General features: G+C 44.5%; 1 protein-coding gene across 10 annotated transcripts in view; it reads right to left on the bottom strand.

Annotated features, from left to right (window-relative positions):
• Positions 1-14,432, bottom strand: part of CPAMD8 (C3 and PZP like alpha-2-macroglobulin domain containing 8) — a 126,798-nt gene that overhangs the window by 21,165 nt on the left and 91,201 nt on the right. For 2 of the 10 annotated variants that reach the window (XR_010922167.1, XR_010922170.1), the window contains exon 44: positions 12,387-14,106. The exons of 1 other annotated variant lie outside the window; for it this stretch is intronic. Coding sequence is in view for 1 of the 9 variants with exons in the window: in XM_067561312.1 (XP_067417413.1) it covers positions 10,238-10,421 (184 nt within the window). In the remaining 8 variants the exon portion in view is untranslated. Of the gene's footprint in view, positions 1-5,570; positions 5,839-7,993; positions 10,422-12,386; positions 14,107-14,432 lie in introns of those variants that run through there. 7 more of the 10 variants (XR_010922169.1, XR_010922168.1, XR_010922175.1 and 4 more) reach the window with 7 other exon arrangements.

Below are 14,432 nucleotides of genomic sequence, written 5' to 3'. Positions count from 1 at the left end.
CTAATGCAATCCTAGGGTGCAGCAGGCAAGGTATTTCCAGTAAAGATAAAAGAAGTGTGATTACCATTGTACAAGATGGTACAGTGGGATCCCTCATCTGGAACACTGTGCAATTCTGGTCTCCCCTATTTAAGAAAGATCAAATAAAACCTGGAGCAGGTGCAGAGAAGAACTACTGGGATGATCTGAGGAATGGAGAACCTACCTTAAGAGAAGCTAGCTCGTTTAGCTTAACAAAACAAAGTTGAGTGGAGCGATGATTGCTCTCTAAATATATCAGTGGGATAAACACCAGGAAGGGAGAGGAGTTATTTCAGTTAAGTGCCAACCTTGGGACAAAAAAAAATGAATATAAACTATCAACAAATTTAGATTTGACATTGATAAAGGTTTCTAACCATTACAGGAATAAAGTTCTGGAACAGCCTTCCAAGAGGAGCAGTGGGGGCAAATACCTAACTTATTTCAAGACTGAGTTTGATAAATTTATGGAGAGGGTGGTATTATAAGGTTGCCTACAATGGCATATGGTCCATCTGTAACTGCTGTTAGCAAACATCCCCAATGACAGGATATGGAACACTAGAGGAGGTGAGGGGGCGCTGGGTTACTACAGAGAATTCTTTCCCAGGTGTCTGGCTTGTGGGGCTCAGGATCACCATAATTGGGGTTGGGAAGGACTTTCCCCCAGATTAGATTGGCAGAGATGCTGGGGGGGGAGGTGTGTCTTCCTCTGCAGAGTGGGGCACAGGTCATTTAGGGGTTTGAACTAGAGTAAATGGTGGCTTCTCTATAACTTTTAAGTCTTTAAGTCAAGATTTGAGGATTTCAGTAACTCAGCCAGAGATTATGGGCCTATTACAGGAGTGGGCGGGCAAGGTTCTGTGGCAGCAGGTCAAACTAGATGATCATGATGGTCCCTTCCAGCCTTAAAGGCTGAGTCTATGAATCACAAAATAAGTGGCCTTAGGCTGTGCTGGCTATCTGTAGTACCTCACCTTCATCATGGTTGTTATCCTCAGAACACCACCATGAGGTAGAGAAGTACTATTGGCTTCATTTTACAGATGGGAACAGAGATTAGTAACTTGACCATGGCTATATAGGGAGTCTATGGCAAAGCAGAGACTTGAACCCAGGTCTACTGAATCCTTGGTTAGTATCCTATGACTGAATCATTCTTCTCCCTGGTTGGGCACGCCCATTGCCACAGATCTGGTATTGAAGGAACAGACTATTATAAATGCCCCCCTTTTGCTGTGTATTGTAATAGATATATTTTCTATTATTTCCTCCTCTGAGAACTTGCCTATTAGACTAAAATGCTGCAAGTGTAAATGTCACGTGGGTGCAGTGCTGCTATAAGCTGGATCACAGAATCATAGAAGATTAGAGTTGGAAGGGACCTCAGGAGGTCATCTAGTCCAACTCCCTGCTCAAAGCAGGACTAACCTCAGCCAAATCATCCCAGCCAGGATTTTGTCAAGCCGCAGCTTAAAAACCTCTAAGGATGGAGATTCCCCCACCTCCCTAGATAACCCATTCCAGTGTTTCACCACCCTCCTAGTGAAAAACCTTTTCCTAATATCCAACCTAGATCTCCCCCACTGCAACTTGAGATCATTGCTCCTAGTTCTGTCATCTGCCACCATTAAGAACAGCCTAGCTCCATCCTCCTTCAGGTAGTTAAAGGCTGCTATCAAATCCCCCCTCATTCTTCTCTTCTGCAGACTAAACAAGCCTAGTTCCCTCAGTCTCTCCTCATAAGTCTTGTGCTCCAGCCCCCTAATAATCCTAATAATAATAATAATAATCCTCTAATATCTGACACTAAAGGAGAAACGAAATACGGTATATACAATGTAAGTGCTAAATGCAACTGAAGTATTTTCCAGTCCAGGTCCAGTCTGGTTGGCACTGATCTCTTTAGTCCAGTATCTGGAAACTTTAATCATATGCTTCTTGCGTTCCTGCTCTGTAAAATATGAGATGTTTAGCTTTCCTGGAACCTGCCCGCTGACTATTTTATCTTCTACTCTAAACTGCCAAGGCTCTGTTAGAGCTAAACAAAGATGGCCTGAGCTGGAAAAAAACACAATAGCCCATTAGGTGGCACCATTGCTCTATGGAAAGGCAGCTTTTTAAAGGAAAGTGGTTTTAAAAAAAAAAATTCTAATCAGCAGAAATTACTGCACAAACTATTGTTTGTTTCCAGCAGTACCCATGTGGTGCCAGGTGCTGCACAAATATGATCCAATCTTGGCTCCCTAGGAGTTTATATGCTAAATTAATCTGTAAAGCTAAATAAAAAAGGCATTCAATATAGCGAATGACTTCCATTCACAAGTCTTTGGAACAAGGGCTTAAAGTTATTGCAATAAACTACAATCATGAAAATAGCCTGTCAACCCCTACCTTCCCAAATTCCTGCATAACAACAGAGGTAACTAGCTTCCCAATGAGCTCTAGCTAACAAAAGAATTAATATATATTTTTGCAAAGGACGTTGCAGTGATCTGACCCAGAGCTGATAGGCGTTTCCTTTACATCATTCTCAATACTCCAGTTGCCATAACAAAATTAAACTGTCCTTTTTAGTTCAGTGTATGATTTGCTCACAAGGAAACAAACTATTTTTCTGCTTCTCCTATAGATAATCCTCTGATGTATAAACTGCATGGGATAATTTGACAAAAAATACAGAGTTGGTGCCTGCGAGGACACAATACACTTTATACAGAGGCCCCCCTCTCAGAAATCTTGGCCACCTTACAAAGAAAATGTCCCCCAGGCTACAAGGGAGGGAACAGGCCCGCTGCAGGGACAGCCAGATTCTGACATCATCCCATGCAGTCTGAGCTCAGACAGAAATCTCATCAAGTGAGCAATTTTAATGGCAAAGAAAAAAATTCATTTAAAAATATTTTTCTTGATCATTAGATGAAATAGGTGTGAGTTATCTTCTAATTCAAACAAATGGGAAACACTAAAGGAAGTAGCTGGCCTTTGTTTAATACTCTGCTTTTTATTTTGCATGGTCCTGTACTACACCATGCAATCTCGTAGCAGAGCTCATGAACCTAGGAATGACTTAGAAAGAAAAACACCTACACACCTCTAAAATGGGGTATTGCTTCACATAGTATTCAACTCCAATGCAATGCTAGGTGACAGCCATTCCACTTTGCACTTGTTATCATGTAACAGTTTCAACTAGATTTGGCAATCAAAACCATACAAATGCTGTTTGATTGAACCCCAAATGGCAGCTCCTTTGCACATTCAATGCTGCCAAGAAACCCACATCATCTGTAAGTGTGTGTGTCAGGGAGGGAATGCCCCATCCCAAAAGCCTTGTGTCTACAGAGGGGAAATTCAGCTGCATAACTATTCTGGAAGAACTTGCCCCCTTCACCTGGCCCCTGTGCTGGAATAATTAGTCTGCTTTGCAACTAGAGTAATTATGCTAGAATAAAGTCACTTTTAGTTTACAAGAGTGTGTCCACCCAGGAATTATTCCCCATGTAGCCAAGCCCAAAGTTTGTGAGCTCCCATCCAAAGTAAAGGATGCTGGCAAGGAGCAAGGGCTTTATTATTATTAAACTTTGTATTAGGGGAGTGGGTAGAGGCCAAGGTCCTGTTTGCTGAATAAATGTGGTAAATGGAAGTCTCTGTCTTAAAGAAATACCACTAAAAGCCAGAGCCTCATGGGTGTTATACTTATTGTGCCTTGGCTTCTAGAGTGTTAGCTCTTTGGGTAACCCATAATGGGATGTGTCCAATCCAGAGCCAACCAGGAGCAGAGATTACTGTGGTTGCTGAAATTTTAATTAGATGAGGGTCACACAAATGATTTGGTGTCTACAGCTCCTATATTTACCACCTTCCTCTCCCCACCTCATTTAAATAAATCCCTGGTTGAACTTTTTACCGGGCTGGCACCTGCACAGGCTCCTCAGTTCAAATGGAGAGAGATCAAGAATGGTCATTTTACGTGTCTAATCCTGTTACCAGAGTGACATCTACTTGGCTAGAAGAACAAGCAACTGCTGTAAAGGAAATGCCAACTGCATCCTAGGGAGGGTTATGTTGGGAGTGTTATTCTATAGTCTCTATTTCTTAAACAGGCCTTACTTACAGGATGGCTCACTCTACCTGAGAAGCAGAGACTCTTTAAAAGAGTTGGTGGTCATGATAGATAATCAGCTGAACATGCGTGTACAGTGACACTGTGGCCAAAAGGGCAAATGCAAACCCTTGGATGCATAAATGGGGTAGTCTCAAGTAGGAGTACAGAGGTTGTTTTGCCTCGCTATTTGGTGCTGCAACCACTACTGGAATGCTGTGTCCAGTTCTGGTACCCCCATTCAAGAAGGATGTTGATATATTGGAGAGGGTTCAGAGGAGAGCCATGAGAATTATTAGAACACATGCCTTATAATGATCGACTCAAGGCGCTCAATCTATTTAGCCTCAAAAAGCACATTAAGGGGGTGACTTGATTACGGTCTATAAATACCTACATGGGGATCAACAATTTAATAATTGGCTCGTCAGTCTCGCAGAGAAAGGCATAACATGATGCAAGGGCTGGAAGTTGAAGCTAGACAAATTCAGACTGGAAATAATGCATACATGGTTAATGGTGAGTAATTAACTATTAGAAGAACGTGCCAAGGGTTGTGATGGATGCTCTAGCACTGACATTGTTAAAAAAAAAATCAAGATTGGATGTTTTTCTAAAAGATCTGCGCTAGGCATTATACATGTCCAAGAATGCCTGCCCCATAAGGCTCTTTGCAGAAGTGAAATTGGAGCAGGGGCTCAGTGAAGGCAAGAAGAAATGTACCACAGGATAGAGGAGGGGTGGGCAGTTTCAGTCTTGCAGTAGGCGGAGAGGGACATGAAAAGCATGGGGGTGATAAGGCAAAGGGTATGGCAGGCGACCCTGATGAGCAGCTTGGGGAGCACAAGGGGATGAGAGGAGGCAGGAGGGTGATGTGTGACATGACTGGGAGCTGCAGGAAGGAGGTTAAACGGGTGGTGAATGTGGCTGTAGTTGGTGACCAGGTCAGATTGTGGGAGGGGAGTGTCAGGAAGAGGCTGCAGTGGCCAAGGCCTGAGAGCATCACTGTGCTGCAATTCATCTCTCTAGCTGAGCTGTGGCACCATGGGAGGCTCATGGTTAAAAGGTTCATAATTTCTATTTATAATGGTCAGCAGTAGCTTCCTGTGTCTTGCGGTTCCAAGTTGGATGTGACCAACATTCAGTGGCTGGTGGAGGCAGGGCCAGAGCCACATTCATGGAAAATGTGAGGTTATGCTGATGCTAGTGGAAATAATCCACACTGTTGTCTGCAAAGTCATAGGGCTACCCCTTGCCTAGACTCCGATCATCATGTTAGACTAGGGCAGGTGCCCGGCTGAACTGAGTTTTCTACCTTGATACTTAATCGTCTCAAAGTGACATTCCATGAAGACATGAAATGGGGGTCTTGGGATGAGGAATAACCTTTTGGTTTCTCTTTCCAGCATTAGATCTTCTAAGCCATTGAAAATCTGAGTTTGGGGCAGCCCTTTTGTAATCATCTTCAATAACTCTACCATCCCTGGCCTGCTCTCCTACTGTGTGCCCCATAAACTGGGAGCTCTGGGGGGAAGAGCATTCTTTGTACCTGGAGATGATCAATTAATTGTCTTAAAATCAGCTTTGTTATCCCCACACGCAGGGATCATACAACTGTCACTGCTTGTTAGCATCTCTTGGAAACCTCTGTCACTAGAACGCTCAAACATTCTGTTCTGCATCTAAAGCAATCAGCAATGATTCCACAGCATCTGCAAAGTAAAGGAGACAGCAATAAGTAACTTCTCCTTGCTCTACCCCAGAGACCTGGCCATAGAAAGCGGGGCTGTGATTTGCACACTATCTGAATGGATTATGTTTAATTTTTTGGATACAGAGCGTGAAAAGGATCCTGGTTGAGGCATGGAAAATATGTGGCCACATGAGTCATTCTGTAATGGTTCATAAATCCTGGGAGAATCGCAAAAGCAAAACATCTAACATTGCATCTTCTCTGCCCAGTGAAACGCCACTTCTGGACACACTCAGCACAAGGATGTGGGAATATGGCAAAAGCAAAGGAAATAGGATAATTTTCTCCTCAAAATAGAGTAATCTCATCAAACAGCAGCCAGGCTTGGATTTGCAACCTTCACAGAAGAGGCCATTCATAAGTGAACCAAAAAGAAATGAGCCATCAGTTCATATTGCCAAATCAAATTCACAGTTCCTACTGCCAGGATCGCGGCTCCTGTGTTTAGGGCCTAGCTGAGACAGGCAGGCAAGAGTGCTGTGGTGGAGCAAGAGCCTCTTACCAGATACTGCTTCCCTGAAGACTGTGTCCCCTGACCTTGGGCTGCCCTCCTGCTTCATTGTTGCCTATGTTTCACTGTGGAGTAAAGCAGTCTCAGTGGGGCTTTTGCCATTCTCTGCAGCAATCAGGACATGGTCTGCATTTATCTGAGAGATGTGGGATGGGTTGGAGCCTCCTCCATGGATGTGAAGGAAAGACTTAGGGATTTGGCAGAGCATAGAGGAGGATTAAATTATTGAACAGTGAAAGAGCTCAAGGTCCAAGTAGCAGAGGGCCGGGGCTTGGGGAATATCTGGTGCGGAAATAACAGGGTCCCATGCTATGACAGGTTCCTCCCCCCCAAATGCCCTTATGCAGCTGTAAATATGGAGCATCTTCATAGTATAGTCACCATGCAGACAGTAGTAGCATTTTGTTCCTCCAGACCATTTGTTAGCAGGGAAGGGCTCTCAGGCCTCCCTGCAGGTTTACTGAGTGGTAACATTGTCTGGAAGCACAGTTCCTTTCTAGGAGAGAGTCACTGACATTCAGCTTTATCTCCCCAGCTACAGAGCCATCCTGTGAATCCTTGTTAGGCATGATTTCCTGCTTGTGGGGGCTGTGCTCAGCATTTGTGACAATTATCTGCGGAAGCCTCCATCAAACTCTGAGATCATGCTGTATGGCTGTTTATCTTTTACAGAGCTTTGGGCTGAAGCTGACGTACTTAAATGAAAATAGCTCATTGGATTCAGAGAGTTTTTCAATAAATTGGTTCAATGAACGCAGGAAAGGGGCCAGGGAGACCAAGGGGCCAAGACTAGCTAATCAGAGTGACTCTGGCCTGGGAGCTGGTCCCACATGGAACTTGTTGAAAACTATCAACTGCCCTGAAATGAGGCTACAGCCTCGATAAACCCCACTGGGCACTGGGCTAGTTTGTGAGCAGGGCTAGGCGCTGCCTCTTGGGACAGCCTGCTGCTCAGCAGCCCTTGTGCATTTCAAAACATTGCTTTTGGCTGAAGCGGGATCCTGTAGGTGATGCTAGCTATGTGTGCTGGTAGCTATGTGTGCTGGATGCCACACTGAGCCACCAGGAAATGACAAGAATCCAGAGAGGGGGGCCCCATGGCTAGTTTGCAGCCACTTCAATTTTTTTCTCCAGGCCTGGGAGGAAAGATGGGTGCTGCAGGTAGCTGCCAGGAGCTGTTGAGATATCTGATCCTGTCTGTATGGGTTTATCTTCTGAACTGACTCTGAGGTGGCCAGGAATATTCTGGCGCAGACCCAAATTAGAGTAATTTGAACCAGGATTTATCCTTGACAATAAGAGATGGCACTGCAGTACCAAAGAACTGGAAATCCCAGCCATGTCTGTATCCTTTTGCTGACACCAGGAATGACTCTATGTTCGAACTGCACAGTACAACGAGACAAAGCACTGGACACAGACATGGCCTGTGACCCAAGAACCCTTAATGACATCTGGCAAGGTGGTTACAGAAATCTAATGAGGTTGGGATGTACATTCTAGTTTACCAAAGAATGTCATGTGAGTTCTCAAATGAAAGGGGGGAAATCACATTAGTTATTAATTTAATTGTAAAATTTATATACAGATACAATGTAAGGAGTTATGTATAATGAAATATGAAAATAGGCATCAAGGTACTAGTCACCAGCAGAAGTAAAAAACAGATTTCTGTCACACAAGAGATGTTTATGCACCTGTCAGGATGTAGGTTAAGCATTGTAAACTAACATAATGAATACCTATTTACATATCAAGTCAATAAAGAAATGTGAAATCAACAGGAAGGCAACACATAGGAACAAACAAGCCACACATGGTTATCCTGATTGTGTGTAAAGACAATGATCTTTGGGGGGTACAGACAAAGAAGAAACCTCCCCTTATCCTGCAGGTCAGAGATAAACAGACAGCACATTTACATGAATGGAAATGGGATCTCAGCCAACCTAGATGGAAAACACTGAAGAAAACTTTTGGTGAAATAAAACTTCTTTAGACAAGAGGTTAACCTGTTAGTCTTCTTCATAGGGCTGATGTAGCGCAACTGTAATTTTATAATTTAATCTGTTAGTTAAATTTAGTCTCTAGAAAGCCTTAAGATTTTATTTTATATGTAACCATTTGTTTCCAGTACCCTTCTTCACTACAGTCTGATGTTCAGACTTTGATCATAAACATTCTTGTGTTCATAATAAACAAGCTCTGTGCTGCAGTGTTAAGCAAAGTGCTGGTACAAGCTGGTGTGTACTGTTTCTTTTAGGGACAGCGGACTGGCATCTCGGTAGTGGATAAGGGGCTGGACACTAAAGGGAAACGCTTCAAAGAGTAAATCTATTGTTAATCTGCAAGGCAAAGTAAGGGCTCGCATAGCCCAGAGGAGGGAGCTTGAGTGGTTAATAGGCTGGTGGTGCTAAGGACCTGACACCCAGCTAAGCACAAGCTGGTGGCAGGGGAACAAGGTGACTCACCGTCCTCAGAACCCAAGAACCATCACATGGCCTGACCATGAAGGAGCATTCTGGCAGCTGTCAATATCCTTTGTTCTTTTTTCTGCAGGAAAAGCCAGTGGCGCTTCAGCCTTGTGTTTCCGTGAGTTAAGGGCAGGCAACAGGCAATTAATAGTCAGAGCTATTAATACTGCCTTCCTTAGGCAGCTCCCAACAGAGCAGCATATCACAGGCTCCCTTCACAACATGGAGATCTCCAGGTGTGCATTCATATCAGACAGGCTTGTGCTGTGGTGTAGCCTCTGGGGACTCTGCTTGGGAAGTCCGGACTATGATGGTGAGTGAAGGGGGCATATCTGGGTGATAAATCTTACTGTTCATTAAGGGGGCTGGAAGCTTTGCTCCCTGGCATCTTTATGTAAACACTTGCAGTGAAGGCAAAGGACACAAGCAGCAGTGATGGGGAAATGTGCTAATCTAATGAAGGACAAGAAACTGAAGGTGTTTGCAGAGGAAGGGAAAAGTGGGGAGGAATTATAGTCAGAGGGGGAGCAAAAGAGAAATTGAAGAAGCCCAAAGGGCAGCCATGGAGCTTGAGACTGCCTGAGGAGCAGCTCCTGCCCATTGTTCTGGATCTGAACCTGTTTAGTGTGGAGCAGCATTGCTCATGGGTTCATTAATAGCTCTCTGGAGGCCATGCACTGACTGTGCTGTATGAACATCAGCCTCAGTCCAAGGAACTCAAAACCTGGTATGGACCCAAGCCAAAGCTGTTTAGTGGCACAAAGAACCAGGAACTGCCAGTAGGGGCCGATTTGATTTTACAGAGAAGAGGTAGGTCTGAGCACAAATCAAAGATCAACAACAGGCAGAGAGGCATCCCTGCCTTTGTCAAAAAGCCCAATATAGAGCTAGCTGCTGGAATTTGCCATCCAAGGAGTTACTTCTCACTGACTCCATCTGTGTCACCTGTAGAGTGACCAGATAGCAAGTATGAAAAATCAGGACAGAGGGTGGGGAGTCATAGGTGCCTATATGAGACCAAGCCCCGAATATCATGACTGTCCCTATAAAATTAGGACATCTGGTCACCCTAGTCACCTGTACTCTGAGTGGCAGATCCGTGTGATGCTCAATCCCTTGGTAAACCAACACACGTCAGGGGCAGTGCAGAGATGTATCATGAGCTCTGAGAAACAGCATGACTCCAAGGAATTGTGAGAGTCCATGGACTTGCGACAATAGCTGATCAAAGTAACTAGACCCTAGAGGAAAGGCACAGAAGCTGCTGGAGGAACTAGAACTTTCTCAGAATGCTTTTTGAAGCTATCCTTTGTATGTTTGCTTCTGCTGTTTAGTTAATTTGTGCATCAATTACATTTTCTGCTCATGGCAGGTCACATGACAGCCAGAGACCTTAAATTCTTCTGATTGGAATTCATTACACTAAATGCCCTCCCCACATCCCCAGAGCTCACCTTAGCGTTAGCACGGTTGTCCTGCTGTGAAGTAGTTGGGCAAACTTCACCAGAACCTCCTCTCAGCCTTAGATAATGGTAAAGTTGACCTTCATGTTCAGCCCTGAAATAGGGAGACTTGCCAGTTGGGATTAGTTTTGTTTTTCTAAGGGGTTATAGCTAGTTACAGAACCACCCTATGCAGTACTGGCTACAGGTAATATCCCTGCCACTTCCCAGCTCCCGCACCCAGTGGTGGGTACACTGTCTCATTAGAATGCAAAGCCCTGAAGGCATTGGTGCAGGAACCTCGTCACCAGCCCTGCCAGCAAAGTGCACGTACATTGGCCCTGCATGAACACTAACAGACTGTGTTTGCACCACTAGATTATTCCCAGAACAGCACCAACGAACAGGTGATTACATCAGTGAACACTCTGTGTCCCCGGGCCATCCCAGGAGAGAAGGTGACTCGTGACAACATCACCTACCTGTCCATCCATGAGGACTCCCGCTCCCAGCTGAGCAGTGCAGTCACCGTGTGGCTCATCCCCTGCCTCTATACTGTTGTCTTCCTGGTGGGGCTGCCAGCCAATGGGCTGGCCCTTTGGGTCCTAGCAACTAGGATTGAGAAGCTGACCTCCACCATCTTCCTGATGAACCTGGCTGCAGCTGACCTGCTCCTGGTGCTAGTGTTACCCTTTAAGATCTCCTATTACTTCCTGGGGAACCACTGGCCCTTTGGGGAGGGCCTGTGCCGGCTCACCACTGCCTTCTTCTATGGGAACATGTACTGTTCTGTGTTACTACTCATGTGCATCAGTGTTGACCGCTACATGGCTGCAGTGCACCCCTTCTTCTCCCGCTCCTTCCGCAGCCCAGGCTTTGCTGCCTGTATCTGCATCAGTGTCTGGCTTGTCGCTGCCATCTTCACCTTGCCCTTGACCCTCTTGCAGCAGTCCTACCCTCTGGATAAGGCAAACATCACTCTGTGCCATGACGCCCTCCCCAGGCATGAGGAGGCTGAGTACTATTACTACTACTTTGTGTGCTTGATTGTCTGCGGCTTTCTTGCCCCCTTAGTGGTGATGCTGTTTAGCCACTGCTCAGTGCTGTGGATCCTGCTGGGTAGTGGAGAGAGGTACACGTATGCCATGAAGCTCACTGCCCTTGTGCTGCTCACAGTCGTGATGTTCTACACCCCCAGCAACATCCTTCTCCTTGTCCACTATTCCAGCAACTGCTCCAAGCTCTATGGGGACTTCTATGTCAGCTACATGATAAGCCTGGCCCTCAGCAGCTTCAATAGCTGTGTTGATCCTTTTGTCTACTACTATGTCTCTGAGGACTTCAGGGACAAAGTGAAGCGGAGAATTTTCAATCGCAGCAAGCAAACTCTCACATCTCTGAAAACCTCTAAAGATAATCTCCCTCAGAAGAGTTCCCACTCAGTCCCTGGTGTGAGGTGCTAGCATCTAGCTAGGCATCTGCTCGCTCCAGGACTGAGGGAACAGATTAGAGCTCCCGCATTCAATCCAAGTAGGAAGCTAGTCCAGGCAGAGATGTGAAGGAGACAGATACTTAAGACTGAATTCATCAGGGCCTTAGGAATTCCTAAGGGACTTGGAGCCCATATTTAGATGGTGACCACTGTATGCATACAGATCTGTAACAGGGACAGCACATGTGATTTCCCATATGGTTGCTCTGCCCCCTTAATGTGGTCACTGGGTGCTATGGGCAGGACGTATTGTTTACTCTACATATAATAGCATAGGTTGCTGGGGGAAGGAACCTGGAGCAGTTGAGAAAAAGTTGAAGCTTGGGAATGCATTTGCCCAGTATTAAGACCTGCCCTAGCAAACTGACTGAGGGGGGCAACCCACACACTAGTCTCTGCCTCTGAACTCACACATCTCGTCCATGGAACCATTTGGCTGGCATATCAAGTAGCTGTTCTGCATGCAGCATGGGTCCATATGCAGCCAAAGTTAGAATCTTCTTTCCTAACTTGGTAAACCCTCATTCATGGAAATGCCAGTGTCTCCCATTCCAAATTAGGTCAATTTTATCTCTGTTTCAGCAAAAAAAAGTAAATTTAAGGGATGAAGTGAAAGAGTTTAGCCAGAATTAAGAGTTTATAGAGTAAGAGAAAACATGGGAGCCACGACTCCTGGATTCTATACCCTCCTCTCTCTCTCTTCCACTGATTTGCTCTGTGCCCTCAAATAACTAATTTAATCTCCTTGCACTTCAGTATACCTAACTGTAAAATGGAGAGGATCCTTGTAAGGCTAACGTCATGAATGTTTGTAAAATGCTGTGAGATCCTCACACGAAATGCACTGTCTCATGCTAATTATTCTATCTGAATAAGATGAAATGTCAGTTTCTCTAATAAGCAGCTTCTCACTTTGCAAATCCTTAGCCCAGTGCTGGTGAGGAATGTACAAACAACATCCACCCATTCCCTTTATGCAAAATGCTCTGCTGTTCGGCACTTGTTATTTCTTTGAAGCAAACTGACTCCCTTTAGTATGTTATGAAGGGAGCCTGGCTTGTGCACAGGAAAAGGGATTTTCATGTCTCTTCATGGCAAAATGTTAATGAAGCATTGAAAACTCCCACATTGGAATCCCACACTTCTTTTGTGTAACTTCTACAGAGACCCAACAGCCCTGCCACTCCCCACCCAAAGAGCTGATCATGCTTGCAGCTGGATTCAGGAATGTGTTACAAATGTGACAAGTTACAGCCACTGTATCCCTCAAAACAAAACTGAAGGCACCTCCTGGAAATCAATAAAGCAGAAATGGATGGGACACCAGAAACTCTTTAGAACTGTTGAGTACTTTGACACTGCTGGTATATATATTACTGCTGCCCGCTCAGTACTGTGCAACAGTATAGCTGGTAGGTTAGAAAGCTTAGACCACAGCCCTGCAGTATGCGCTCCCTGTAGTATTGCAAAGCAGATGTTAGTAGAGAGGAGAGGAAGACAGAATTGTTTTAGAAATCAGTTTATAATAAAATATTCATCAGTATCTAAAACAAACCCTTCTCTGGACTCATACTAACATTTGTGTGAAGAAAACAACAAAAAAAATTTTTTTTTTGAAAGATCAAAGAGCTGGGTTTGTTTTTTTTTTTTGAAAGATCGTTCTTGGTGAAAAACTAGAGCCTATTTCCTATAGGTGCAATACTCTGAATGCTGAGAAAATACCAGCTGCTGAATGCAGGAGAGATATGATGGAGCTAGGCCAAGAGCCAGTACCATCATCACTCCACCGGAAATAGCACACATGAGACAACAAAAATTGACCAGAAGAGGGTTTTTTTAACATTAAATTGACAGAGATGTATTTCTAAATTGACAATCTACTCACAATAATGAAACTCAGATGATTGCGCATTAAATAATCGATGTCAGCAAATGCTGTTGCTTTCAACTCAATTTTCTAAACTGGTTGAATCTTTTTCTGTGATTTGTTGTCTTCTGAGGCTGATCAAGAAGGGGGAAAGAAGGTGAGAGCAAAATGTTTGGACTAGAAAGGACAAAAACTTTTGCTTTAAAATAAATACCATGGTAATAATTACTCCTGATAATACTCATGTACAGTTACAGATATAAATACTAATTTCATTGGAGGGATTACAAGCAAAATCACTGATAACCAGAGAGTGCTATCAAGTCTAATTAGTAAAATACCTTGATATAAACAGGAGCTTCAGTATCTCACTGAGTCACTGGCATTTCTCTCCCCTTCATGTTGAATCATCGTCAGATAGAGGAAAAGAGAAGACTGTCTCTAAGCATGCAAGAGAAATAGTTCAAACTGGCAAAAATCCCAAAGGAAACCCCACTGCTCATTTGCCATTGTTCATTCTCAGCCACTACATCCTGTTTTTTGCTGGGATAAAAATCTACCTCTTCTCCCCCAAATAGCATTGAGGGACTGATCCTGCCAATGCAGGAAATCTGGGCCCTCAGTGCTCGGTCCTCTTAGCCCTCTCAGGGGCAGGTGTGTGATTGAGAAGTCACAGAGTCAAAAGTGGGTACAAACCTGTGAATAAACTAGAATGTGAAGCCCCCTCCCTGGGCCCAGTGGCTTACAGGAGACATATTCCCAGACGG

The sequence above is a fragment of the Emydura macquarii genome, unplaced genomic scaffold (assembly GCF_026122565.2).
Source record: "Emydura macquarii macquarii isolate MOO-44397 ecotype Brisbane River unplaced genomic scaffold, CSIRO-AGI_Emac_v2 contig_306, whole genome shotgun sequence".
In the NCBI taxonomy this organism is placed as follows: domain Eukaryota; kingdom Metazoa; phylum Chordata; order Testudines; family Chelidae; genus Emydura; species Emydura macquarii.
Note: the sequence above shows the minus strand (reverse complement) of the source record. Positions and strands in the feature narration are given on the sequence as shown.